General features: G+C 35.2%; 2 protein-coding genes across 5 annotated transcripts; both read left to right on the top strand.

Moving 5' to 3' along the window:
- Positions 1-353: 353 nt before the first annotated feature.
- On the top strand, positions 354-5,121 carry LOC105204106. Of its 3 annotated transcripts, none has more exons than XM_011173167.3 (6): positions 354-617; positions 1,141-1,431; positions 2,408-2,516; positions 2,731-3,078; positions 3,311-3,632; positions 4,301-5,121. In XM_011173167.3, exons 2-6 carry the CDS (start codon positions 1,163-1,165, stop codon positions 4,837-4,839), a joined length of 1,587 nt encoding a protein of 528 aa, XP_011171469.2. In that variant the 5' UTR covers positions 354-617; positions 1,141-1,162; the 3' UTR covers positions 4,840-5,121. The 3 variants fall into 3 exon arrangements, with proteins under 3 accessions (XP_011171469.2, XP_011171468.2, XP_025994393.2); XM_011173166.3 differs by lacking the exon at positions 354-617 and adding an exon at positions 634-1,054; XM_026138608.2 differs by lacking the exon at positions 354-617 and having other exon boundaries at positions 1,180-1,303.
- Positions 5,122-6,517: 1,396 nt separating this feature from the next.
- On the top strand, positions 6,518-11,561 carry LOC105204104 (lysosome-associated membrane glycoprotein 1). 2 transcript variants are annotated; one of them, XM_011173165.3, is made up of 6 exons: positions 6,518-6,716; positions 7,745-8,033; positions 8,064-8,205; positions 9,188-9,407; positions 9,490-9,678; positions 9,783-11,561. In XM_011173165.3, exons 1-6 carry the CDS (start codon positions 6,533-6,535, stop codon positions 9,920-9,922), a joined length of 1,164 nt encoding a protein of 387 aa, XP_011171467.1. In that variant the 5' UTR covers positions 6,518-6,532; the 3' UTR covers positions 9,923-11,561. The 2 variants fall into 2 exon arrangements, with proteins under 2 accessions (XP_011171467.1, XP_011171466.1); XM_011173164.3 differs by having other exon boundaries at positions 7,745-8,205.
- The last annotated feature ends 335 nt before the right edge of the window (positions 11,562-11,896 follow it).

Genomic DNA, 11,896 nt, shown 5'->3' with positions numbered 1-11,896 from the left:
AATTGTGCTCTATATTATCTAATTTACAATTAGTTTATATATTTTACGTGATTGCTGGAGTCCTAGCAAAAAGAACAATGCTAAATGAAAAACAAGTTCGTGTAAAAGTCACATATTACGTAAAAAAAACCCGGCGTGTAGACGTAATTTTGAAATACGCGGCACGACCCTGTGCGCGACATCGCACTTCAGATCGCAAGTTCATTGCCGCGCGTTTTCGAAACTTTACTGCAACACATTGCCGCAACCTTGTCAAATTTGGCAAATATCCTAGATATACATTTCGTGTCGCTGCAAACGTTGCAGCGCGCAACATTGCGTGCCGTGATCGGCAAGATTATAATATTGCCATGATACGGCGAACGATAACGGCAATTTCACAAGATCGCATCGCGCGTTCCGAAAGCTTCCTCCAGTCTGCGATTGCACGCGATCGTCTGACGACGCGAAGGTTCAAAAAAATCACGTCGCGCGACATTTCATGAGGCAACAACCGCTACCTCTCCGATACATCCGTTTCAGGATATTCACGGACAGGTCCAGACTTCGGCAGCCTCGAAAAGTCCCGATCTCTGAACGTCCGGCTTCAAAAAATATGGCAACGTCATCGGCTCACGGTACGTATCCCGAACCTTCAACGAATCGCCGTACGCTATTTTACCCGTCGCAATCGCGGCACGTCGCCGCGTTGCGGCAAATCCGCCGGAAAGACCCGGTTGCCTGCTCACCCGGTTGCCCGCCAAGCCGAGAAATCTCGGTCTGTCTGTGTTCACGGTTCCCGACGTGGCTTCTGCCACGCCAATCGTCAAGACGATAATATAACCTCACTCCCGGCCGAGCCAGCCTTGACTCCCGGTGAGCGATGTCAACGGTCGCACCGCGCTCGTACATTGCCGAGTCGGAGCCTTGGTCAAGCGAACGTCGACGACGACGACGACGACGACGACGACGCTTTTGTTGATGTTAATCTCTCTTTTAATCGCGACCTTCGAGCTAAACTTTAGAAATTGTATTCTCTCGAGAAGCAAACAGATCACGTGCCACGATGATGACGGTAAAAATTTGATTCGCTCTAACAAAAGGAAAATCACGGATCCTTATTAGGATCAACGACCAGCTAATTCTTTTTTCTGATCATAGATTGTTAACTGCTATTTTTACAATGGATGTGAGTGTTGGGGACATCGACGATGTGACCTTCCACCTAGGGGAGATGTTTGACAGCTATGAGGAGCTAGAGCAAAAGTTGGACAGAGTCTCGAAGCATACTTTGGTCCATTACTGGAGGCGAGACAGCAGAACTGTAAGTGGGGCTCATATGAAAACTGCACGGCCCATCAGCGAACGATTGAAGTATTATTCCGTCAAATATGCGTGTATTTATGGTGGTCAAAAGTTTCTTCCACGCGGTGCTGGCAGGAGACAATCTCAGTGAGTCCTCAATCACTGCTTTATTAACATTTGCCTAGCTTTGACACAATGTACTTCTTATGTATCACTTGAGTCAAGTTAGATAACAAAATGTGTATAAATGTTATTTTAATTGGTACAGTTTTGTATTATTTGTTAAAAGAGAATTAAAGTTACTATACTGGAGTTTCTTTTATGATATATTAGTCTAACGTTTGTTTAGCTTTGACACAATGTATTTCTTATTTGTACATTATTACATATAATTTATTAATATTAATATTTATTAATTATATAATTTATTATTATCTTGATTTTAGGTCTTACACAATGGAATATTAGATATTAGCAACAAGAATTAATTTTGGAATCAGTTTTCTCAATAAACATAGATAAATAATAAGTTATGTTATCTTTTGTATTAATATCCAATGAGCAAGGCCTTACTCATTAATTTATCAGTTCTCAAAATAATTTTATAATTAATGAAAGAATGTTAGTAATTGGAGAGAGAAATATTTATATATTTCTCTCTTTCATCAGAATTATTGTATTCTTGTAACTGTTTGTCTGTGACTCGACCTCCCTTCCTTTACCATAAGTCCATTTTTTAAATTACTTTTCTCTACTAATACAAACTTAAATTTATAATTCAATTATTACATGCCACAGTATTGAAATTACTTACATTGCTGATATTTTTCATATTTTTCACATCTTGACTTGTACTAATTCACTGTTGTCCATTGGTTTATTCAAAAATTCAAACCATATGGATCATTACATTTGACTTGATATTATAATTGACTTATTGTCATGACTACTTCCTAATTGATTAGGAGGAGAGATCATAAACTTTTGAGAAATTTCTTTATTCATAGACAATATATTGTGACACTGAGGATCCACATCCAGGATCAAAATATTTGTTGTAATCTGACTGCAAAGTTTTTGAATCACAATCATTCTTTTAATTATAGTTATTATTGTGTTATAGGTCCATACGAACAAATTGTCCTGCTCACATTATGGTCAGAGCATCTAAAGATGGCACAAAGCTGGAAGTAACTAGTGTTAATAATGAGCACAATCATGAAATCTCAGAGGTACATTTTAGTAATTTGCTTCATTATATTATGAACAAAATATCCTCTTATGACTAAAATAATTGAAAAAAATTATCTTACATGCGAAAATAAATTGTGAAAGTTGAATAGATCTTTTTGTTTTATTTTTGAATCATGAATTTTAATATCCTATATTATGATTTTTTATTCAAAGTAATGTAATAGATTTTAAAAATAATATTTTGTGAAACAGGATCTATTTAAGAAACTTCCTCAGGAGAGGAAACTCTGTGGTGAAATCAAACAAGAAGTCCAAGATCTCATGCAATTGCACATTGATCGTAAGAGATTGAAAGAGTACGTGCGATTGCGTACCAATAAGGTGTTGCGATCCAAGGATTTGTTTAACATAGCGGCAGCTAATAAACAAAAAAGAGAAATCCCAATAGAACGAGCATATCAGTTATTTGAAAAGATTCGTAATATCGAAAAGATGCAGGCAAGAGGTATTAATAGAAAAATGTATTCCGAATCTGAAGACGAAATGGCGCAGACTATAAAAAGAATGAAGAAGGAACAGGAATCTGCCTGGAATCAAGACGTAAGATTTATATTAATTTTCTTTTTACTTATATTAGCTTCTATTTACTTGTATCAGGGAATATTCACATTAGAAACGGAAAAATAGGAGTCTTATTCTTAAACATAAAAAATTTCTCCATTAATTTTTAATGATAAAAATCTTTACTTCACATTTTTGCCTTAAAGAACACATTGCATAATTAACATAATGTGAATGTTCCTTTATATATGAAAGAATTTTCTTGTTTTAGCCATTGACAACAGAGTTAGAAGTGAACGAAGCAAACGATGGCGAAGACTCTTATAGCGGTCAATTGACGCAAGAAGAGGTAGTCGATGAAATTGACACAAACGAGGGTGAATTGTTGAGAGCGAACAGTGAGGGCGATATAATAGCGACCGACGGAGAAATAGTGGGCGAGCTGGTAATGGAGAACGGCGATCCGTCGGTGATAGTCGAGTCTATCGTTAATGCGGACGGTTCTGTTTTCGTCGATGAAAGGGAATTCAATAGCTACTGTGACAATCACCTGTCGCACACGGTAGACGATAGCCAATCGCCGAAGCCGCGTGGTAATTTAATTTGTATACTAATTAATAGTTTTATATATTGCATAAAGGTTGTCAAAGAAAAGTTTACATACAATTATAAAAAGAGTGAAAGATCGATAAGACCGAGCAAAAAGATGTACTCTTTTTAAATAAAATTTATTTTTGTTTAACCATTAAATAAACTGAACGTTTCGACTTTCTTGATTTTTCTTAGCAATATTAATAATTTATAACATTGAGAGTAAATAAATTATGTGTACATTTAAATAAGTATAAATATATAAATAGGAAAAATGGTTGTGTCAAAGTCATAAAAAGGTTTACATCAAAACTTAACATGTCAAACAGAAAAGTTATAAAAATTAGTAGTTTGCGGAGTTTGAGTAATAAATACTGAACTGTTAATGTATAAAATGGTATGCTGTTTATATCTCGAGCATACAATATAAGTTGCGACACTTATTAATGGATCGAACACAAGTCAATTATTATTTTTTGAGATCACAACAAACATTTATTGTATGTCATTACTTGATCACATTTGACAATTTAATTTTTTTGCCAATAAATTTAAACTATTCTCGTGAGGCAACAAGAATCAGTGCATATTGTTATCAACCTTTCACTCTTTCTATGATATTTTGAAAATACGAGCGACTGACTTGTTAACTAAAGCTTACATACTTCAGTTCTAGACATAGAAACAATTACCTCCTCCACCACTACTATCGAGAAAATTACGAAAGAATCGTCTATTTCTTCTAATGACAAATCGCAAAGCGACCCTTTGACGCTTCCACAATCACCGAAGTCAACTGGCAGCTTCCAAGAGACAGATTCGAGAATTTGGATTATGAAGGAGAGTGCTTCTATGGAAACAGAACCAGATAGTGGACCCGAGAGCGAGACAAACTTAGTGATTAAGCCGGTCTCAACGATGAAGACACCGGACGCGGAAACGTCCGAGGCTGTATTGTCCGACGAAACGAGTCATCAGCTGCTTCAAGAGCAGCTTGCGGTACTGCGCGCCGAGAAGGGGAAGCTGTATCACGAAACCGAGATGCTGAAACTGAAGAAGGACAAGTTGAAGTTGCAGATCAATTGCTACTCGAATGAAATAAAGAAACAGGAGATGGAGAGAGAGAAGCTGAGGCTGGAGATCAAACTACTTCAATCCAAAGTCATGGAAGATACCAATGATGTCTCACACTACATCTTTGTGCCCTGAACTCCTGGGCTTTGTTATAAAGTGACTATTGTAAATAATGTCTTGTGTCGTTTAGCAAAATCCGACTTTTCATGTGATTATCATGGAAATCAGATGTACATAACATATATACAGATGTGTATATTAGTCTGTGTTACAAACTCTTGTTAGAAGCAGTAAGAGGAGCTTCGTTAATTATTTTAACAAGGGGAGAACGATATTCTTCATTCAATACAAGATAATGTGATAATGTATAATTTTATAAAAATACTAATTTTATTATTGATTTTATTACGATATGAATTTACGAGTTTTGTTTTCTTTACAATTAACATTGAAACATATTCTACTGAATTCTCGATTTCATCGTGTTGTAAGAAACGACTGATTTTTATTGTGCACCAATTAATTGAATCAATCATTTTAAAAAACTGTAAAGAACTTATTATAAAAAATATTCTAATTGGGGTGATATTTTTTGTAATAGATTTTTTTACAGTTTTTTCAAAATACTTGTGACATCATATTAAATTTGACAATCAAATTAATTTGAGAAATTATTAATAGCTTCAGTTTACGATTGCCCGCAGTTTATAGAACTGAAAAATATATTTAATAATTAGTAACTTAGCAGTATTTAACTCTTAACGGTCACTTCAGTAAGGTATTACTAATGGTCACATGGGATCAAAACTGATGATCCCAACTAATATTAAACGATTGTCGTGCTTAAACTACTGATTATTTTAAGTAAAAAAAATTACTGAACAGTCTTCAAATAGTGTAAAATGTGAATTAATTTCATATTAAATTTTTAATTGAAGCAGCAGAGTCTCAACAAAAATAGTAAAAAGTTACTGAAACTAAAAGAAACGTAAAAAAAATAACAAATTTTTTCACTTAAAAAATCAGAACTTTTTAAATTTTTAATATTAAAAACAATTTTAGAGTATGTTCTTCACAACTATAGCACTTCAAGAAAAATCAAATGTCATAGTGTACATTTTGAGCTATAAGAGAATAATTTTTGAGAAAATAGATTGACGAAAATAAACGCGTTCCAGACAGCATATTCACATAAAGGGAATATAGAACTATCAATATATGGCGACAGAAATACAATATTAAAATAACATGAAAAATTTAGCTGTAACTTTTGAGTTACACAGATCTACAGTGACCGTTAAAGGTTAATAATTGATATGAAAATATTTTTAAGCATCAAGATTCCATTAAGAAACTTATTTCTTGTTTTATTTAAATAAAAAAAATTAGTATATTAACAATTCATTGCTTCACACATAAGCAAAAACATGAAATCTTGAAAAAAATTGAATCTTAAACAATTTGCTAATATAAAAAAATTTTGTTTCTTGAATATTTATTTACCATTACAAGTTGTTCAAGAAAATTTCATATTCTTACTTATATGTATATGAAACAATGAATTTTATTTAAAACTAAAATTTTTCTATATACGTATGTATTGGTCTAACATCTGGTGCTTTCAAATTCGCGCTGCGACTAGTAAATAATTCATCACTTCGATTATTTCGCGAATGAGTCATTCTGCGTGATCATGACACGGAAATTCCCGACAATTTCTTCCACTCATTTTTTCCGGGTCACGTCACTCTCGTGTTCTGATTCAAATGTACCGCCATTGCTCCTCCCTTCTTCCCGCCCTCTGCCGTGAACACCAGGATCGGAACAGATGGCAGCAGTGCACCCGGCCTTTCTCGAGCCTCCATCGTTTCCTCATTTTCCTGGACCGCTCCGACCTGCTCGTGCGAACGTATTTGTAGTGTCGCGATACGACTTCCTCGAACTGCCTCGAACGTTCGACGCCATGCTGAGACCTCTGCTGCTTCTGTGCTGGGTCGCGACGATCATGTCAGGTAGGATCTGCGACGTGACTCGGGACATTAATGCGCGACGCGGGCAGCTGGTCACACCAGGAACTCGTCGCGACGTCGATGCGACCCCTTCGTCGTCGCCGTCGTCGTGTTGTTGTCGTCAGTGACCTCGCGTTGATCTCGCCGTGCCGAAGGATATGAGAGGGAACGGAGAGGGAGATCTAAAATCGGGCTCGCGGCCGTCTCAAAGGGATCAATTACGCATTCCGAATCGTCGCCGGAAGCGCCATGATGAGACAGACAATCGAAACCTTCCTTGAACTCCCTGGATTCTTTTGTTTCTCGATAGTAACTCGAGTGCGGCCGTACTCGTTCCGACCTCTCCCCTGAATTGCCGTTGGTCGCGCCACGCTCCCGCGATTCGACACCGAAGGCTCATGCGTTTCAAAAACAAAAAACGATCGGTCGGTGTAAGGCGCGAGATAACGTTGCGCGTCGCGTCCCTAGTAGGAGGATGCCAGAGATCGCGTATTATGTTTTGTGCGATAAGGATTATCGCGTGCCTGGGGGGGGGGGAAAAAAAAGCCTTGTCGCAGACCTAATCGGTCCCGACGACGCCTCTATCTCTAAATCCATCTCGCCGCGTCAGTTCAAAATTATTGTAGGGAATATTACACGATGTAAAATTGCAGTCAGGTTTTTATCTCTATTCTTCTTTTGTTTGAACTTTGCTCCCCTTTGTTTAGCGATTCTTTTTCTTCGCACGATTTCTCCGAAACCATATTGGCGACATGAATAATTGAAATGTACAAAAAACATATGAAATATTTAATTAATGTTACGTATACGAATAAACGTTTAACGTATATTTGAGATGGCCTGCATATTTTTGAAATTACTAAAGACTGTTAGGACATACCTTGGCTTTAAAAACGGAGAATGTAATATTGGTTTATTTTTAGATTCTATTTTTTTAAAACTCTGCCTGAAAGATCTATTGACGCGAGACTCTGAGAGAGTCTCTGGATTACCCTGAATAACAAATATAATCATGAATGTAATTTTAACAGCTGACCTGGGGACTGCAACCAATTCCAATCCAACTGGCTTAAATGAACATATGAAATCAACTGTAGAGATAAAGGATCCAAACTTGTCTATATCTTCAAGTACGAATGTGGGTTCAAAGCCAGATGATAAATCGACATCAACTCTAACTTTGAATGCAGCTTCAACCCCTGAGCCAACTCCAATAGAGACAACCCCACCACCCAAGAAGCCTTCGACTAAGCCACCCCCACCCCCACCTATAACCTCTACGACAGCTCCTAACACAAGCACTGCTGCTCCTACAACACCAGCACCGACAACGCCAGCACCGACAACGCTAGCACCGACAACGCCAGCACCGACAACGCCGCTTCCTCCACCGAGTAGCGGGAGATGGTCATTTGCAGAGAACAATACGTTGTGCATAATTGTTCAAATGGCTGTGCAATTCAATTTTTCCTTTACCAATGTTGATAATGTGGTAAGCATACAAAAATTGAGTTTACACTATTTTTTTTGCATGAATATTACATAAAAATTATTATTAGATAATTTGACGTATTATAAAAAATTTTTTAAATTTTAATTGAATGAAGTCTTAATTGTTATTAGTAACAATAAATGGGCTCTAGAAAGCTGGCACAGTAAGTAATGAGCAACTGTTTTTTCAAAAAAACATAAGTATGGGAAGAAAATTCTTTCTCTAAAGAAGCTTTTCCCAAATTAATTTTTTAGCTTTCCATATAATAGAAAGATTCCTACAACATTTTAAATATATTGTGACTGTGACATTGCAAGGATATTGCAAAATATTGCTGCAATTTTTTAGTAATGGTAAAATATTCATCTTTAGAAATATTGCAATGCAACAATATTATAATATGTTTTGATATTTTTGATAATATGGTAGATGCCATTATATTAACACATAACTTTTAGGAATATTGTATATCTCTGTATTTTGATCTTAAAAAACTAACAATTTTACTGTTAAAATACATTTTATTTACTTTTTTTTAAACTCAATTTTAAAGTCTTATTTTTTTCAAAGAACTATTTTGTTAAAATGTAGGTGAAAAATTAATGCTGCTGCATGTCTTTTATTTTATTTAGTGTTTTTTTTTTTTAATGAGAAATATAGAATTTTTTTAGTGTTTTTTTTTTATGAGAAATATAGAATTCCACCATGTTTATTTAGTAGTGATTGCGTGTATTACTCACGAGTGAAACATAGGTTATTTTTTCACGATATTTTTGAAAAATTGTTGCAAAATAGCTGAATATTGCAAAAAAAAATTGTTATAGTAATGTTGCAAGCCTTTGTGTTGAAGCACCAACTGTTTGGAGCCTATTTATTTATTGTCTCATTAACGTCTTTAATTTTTGAGCGTTTACATTTTGTTATCTTTATCATATTCTTGTATTAAAATTTGCCATGTTCAAATTATCAACTTGATTTATAGACGATTCACAAGGCGATGGACATACCCCTCAGCAGTAATGTAACTACAGGAAAATGTGGAAAAACCGAGCAGAACTTGACGTTGTCGTGGAAATTGCAAAACAACACCGCCATGAATAACTTCACGATTCATTTCGTGAAGAATGAGACAGAAAAATATTACTCTCTTCATCACTTTGAGATCTCTCTGGCAGCCACAGAATTCCCGAATGTTAAATCAAGTATGTGCTTATCTTGCGTAAATTAAGTTGCACTTTGATCTTGAGTTTTTTCTCTAATAGACAAACTTTTATTCCTCTTTAGATAAGACGGTGACTCTGGTACATGTTGCACCGTCTTTCAAAACTGGATTAAGCAACTCGTACAGATGTATCAAAGAACAGCAATTAAATTTGACTCTTGAGGGTAAAAATGTAACTGTAGGACTTCTGAAAGTAACCAATTTACAGTTTCAAGCTTTCCGAGGTGATAACTCTACTACTTTCGGCCTAGGTGGGTGTCCAACATTTTATCTTATCGTTCGTAACACGTTATATTTTTTATATATTGATATCGTATCTAGGAAACTTATTTGTCCTTTTTATCTATTGTTTTAGCCAAGGATTGTTCGTTCGACACTCCTGATATTGTTCCCATAACAGTGGGCTGTGCACTGGCGGGCTTGGTGGTAATCGTATTGATCGCATACCTTGTCGGCCGCAGACGAAGTCAGGCTCGCGGTTATCTTAGCATGTAAGGCGAGTTTCCGCGTGAGGTTTCCTTTTCTCCCCTATCCCTCTTTTTTTAAATCGTTAAACTGATTTTTTTTATTTGATTCTCCGTTTTAACGGACTCGATGATCTTATCGCGAGTCTATGTAGTTGTACTTTGTGTTCTATAGCCACGAGGGCTGTGACACATGTTAAGAGGAAAAACAAAAATATAGTTTATACATTTGTAAAGTTATCACGCCCATGTGCGGCAATATTAGAAAATAAAAAAAGATACGTATCGCAAGGCGGTTCAAAACTAAACAGGGTGGGTGATGATTTCGAAGCAACGTGCTCCGTTTCACAAGGGCAAATACTCTCTATTTCTCTCTCTAATAAATTAACATAATTAAATCATGAGATCTGCATTGGTATCTGTATGACGCTCCACTTTTAACTGACAGCAAGAATCGTTTTTGATTTTTCATAAACACTGCAGCACGGAATGAGAATAAAGATAAAAATTCCGATCAGTATATGTATACTGTTGAAACCACACGTCAAATATCCGTGCGCTGAATTCGCAGCCTCTTGTAACGAGATACGTTAATAATGCGTAGTTTTCCTTATCCATTCTCTTTTGTTTTTTTTTGGTTTTTTTTTTTTATATTAAAGGAATAATATCCTGATTTTAATTACCGTGATACGATACGCCTTTATATATACATACTTAATACATATGTCGATATGTGTTTCCGTTACATTCGTATTCGAATTCTTTTTATTAAACTGTACTGTGAAGTAAATAGCAGTTGTTTGTATAGCCCTAGGTATGCGTGCGTGAGTGTATCAGAAATAGTATGAAGGAGCACGAGCTTCACCCGTCAATGTTTGGGCTTCACTTTGAATAAGCATTAAATATTATAAATTAGACACTATAAATAGTGCAATTTTTTTAGGTGTTAAAAATTATTAGCTTACATCAAATGAATAAAGTAAAAATTAACATCAAAAGAACGATAGCTCAATTAATATAATGTGCAAAATTTTGGAAAAATTTTGTTTCTCTGATAAACGTTTAAATATATTCAATTTAATATAAATTATATAGTCTCGTGAGAGAAAAGATATACCACCGCTTGTAGAAGCACTAATGATTTTCAGTGCAGAAAGCATTTTATGCGTTTTATGCCGCTGTTGCTCTTGACAATGATCATGTAATTTTTTTGCTTCGTGTGGAAACGTGAAAGTGATGATTTTTGCATTAACTTTAAAGGTAAAAATTTTCACTTTCCACATTTTTGTCCGAGAGAAAATATATGATCGCTCGAAGGCGTCTCGGCTTTTTATCTAATATAGGATAATATACGAGGCTTTGTGGTGTTTGTATTAAAAAAAAAAAAAAAAAAGCAAATGGGATTTCAGAATTTAAAAGGAGTTTTCGTGTGTGTACCGTGCTGCTTCATAAGTACTATATTACGACAAGACTGAACGACGAGTAGTGAGATGAAAGTGGAGGGCAAAAGTAAAGTAAAAAAAATATATATAACAAATTAAAGTAATTGAATAAAGCGCTGTACATAAAGAACAAAGTAGTAATACTACTTTTGGATTACGAGCATGTATTGCAGCTAGGAGCAAGATCTACATATATTATCAACAATAAAATGAAATATTTCAAGGATACTTTCCAGCGTGTCTATTTGAACAGTGTTCTCCACGTTCACCCCAAATTTCCCAGTGTTCCCTTTGCTTTCCTTTTTGCTAAGATATAATAGATTACCAAGAAATAATTTATCAAAATATAGATTCAATTAAATTATAAAAATCGAAATAAACTAAATGGATGATACTAAACTGACTTGGATAATAAAGCTGCTTAATTTAAAGAGAGAATATCTCTTGTCGCTATGCTCATTCCTAAAAGACTAATAGAGTTGCCAGAATTTTCTTTCAAATTCTGGCAACTTTGGGTTTTATTATTTTTTAGAAATTGTATTGCTTTACAGTACATTATTTTT

Source organism: Solenopsis invicta, chromosome 6, assembly GCF_016802725.1.
Source record: "Solenopsis invicta isolate M01_SB chromosome 6, UNIL_Sinv_3.0, whole genome shotgun sequence".
Classification (NCBI taxonomy): Eukaryota; Metazoa; Arthropoda; class Insecta; order Hymenoptera; family Formicidae; genus Solenopsis; species Solenopsis invicta.
Note: the sequence above shows the minus strand (reverse complement) of the source record. Positions and strands in the feature narration are given on the sequence as shown.

What these genes read in the sequence shown, in the direction of transcription:
- LOC105204104 (XM_011173164.3), top strand. Translation starts at nt 6,533, where the DNA reads ATGGCAGCAGTGCACCCGGCCTTTCTCGAGCCTCCATCGTTTCCTCAT. An exon ending in GGTCGCGACGATCATGTCAG is followed by an intron (nt 6,717 to 7,744) that starts GTAGGATCTGCG and finishes TAATTTTAACAG; the next exon opens with CTGACCTGGGGACTGCAACC. An exon ending in CTCTACTACTTTCGGCCTAG is followed by an intron (nt 9,679 to 9,782) that starts GTGGGTGTCCAA and finishes CTATTGTTTTAG; the next exon opens with CCAAGGATTGTTCGTTCGAC.
- LOC105204106 (XM_011173167.3), top strand. Translation starts at nt 1,163, where the DNA reads ATGGATGTGAGTGTTGGGGACATCGACGATGTGACCTTCCACCTAGGG. An exon ending in AATCTGCCTGGAATCAAGAC is followed by an intron (nt 3,079 to 3,310) that starts GTAAGATTTATA and finishes TTCTTGTTTTAG; the next exon opens with CCATTGACAACAGAGTTAGA. An exon ending in CCAATCGCCGAAGCCGCGTG is followed by an intron (nt 3,633 to 4,300) that starts GTAATTTAATTT and finishes TACATACTTCAG; the next exon opens with TTCTAGACATAGAAACAATT.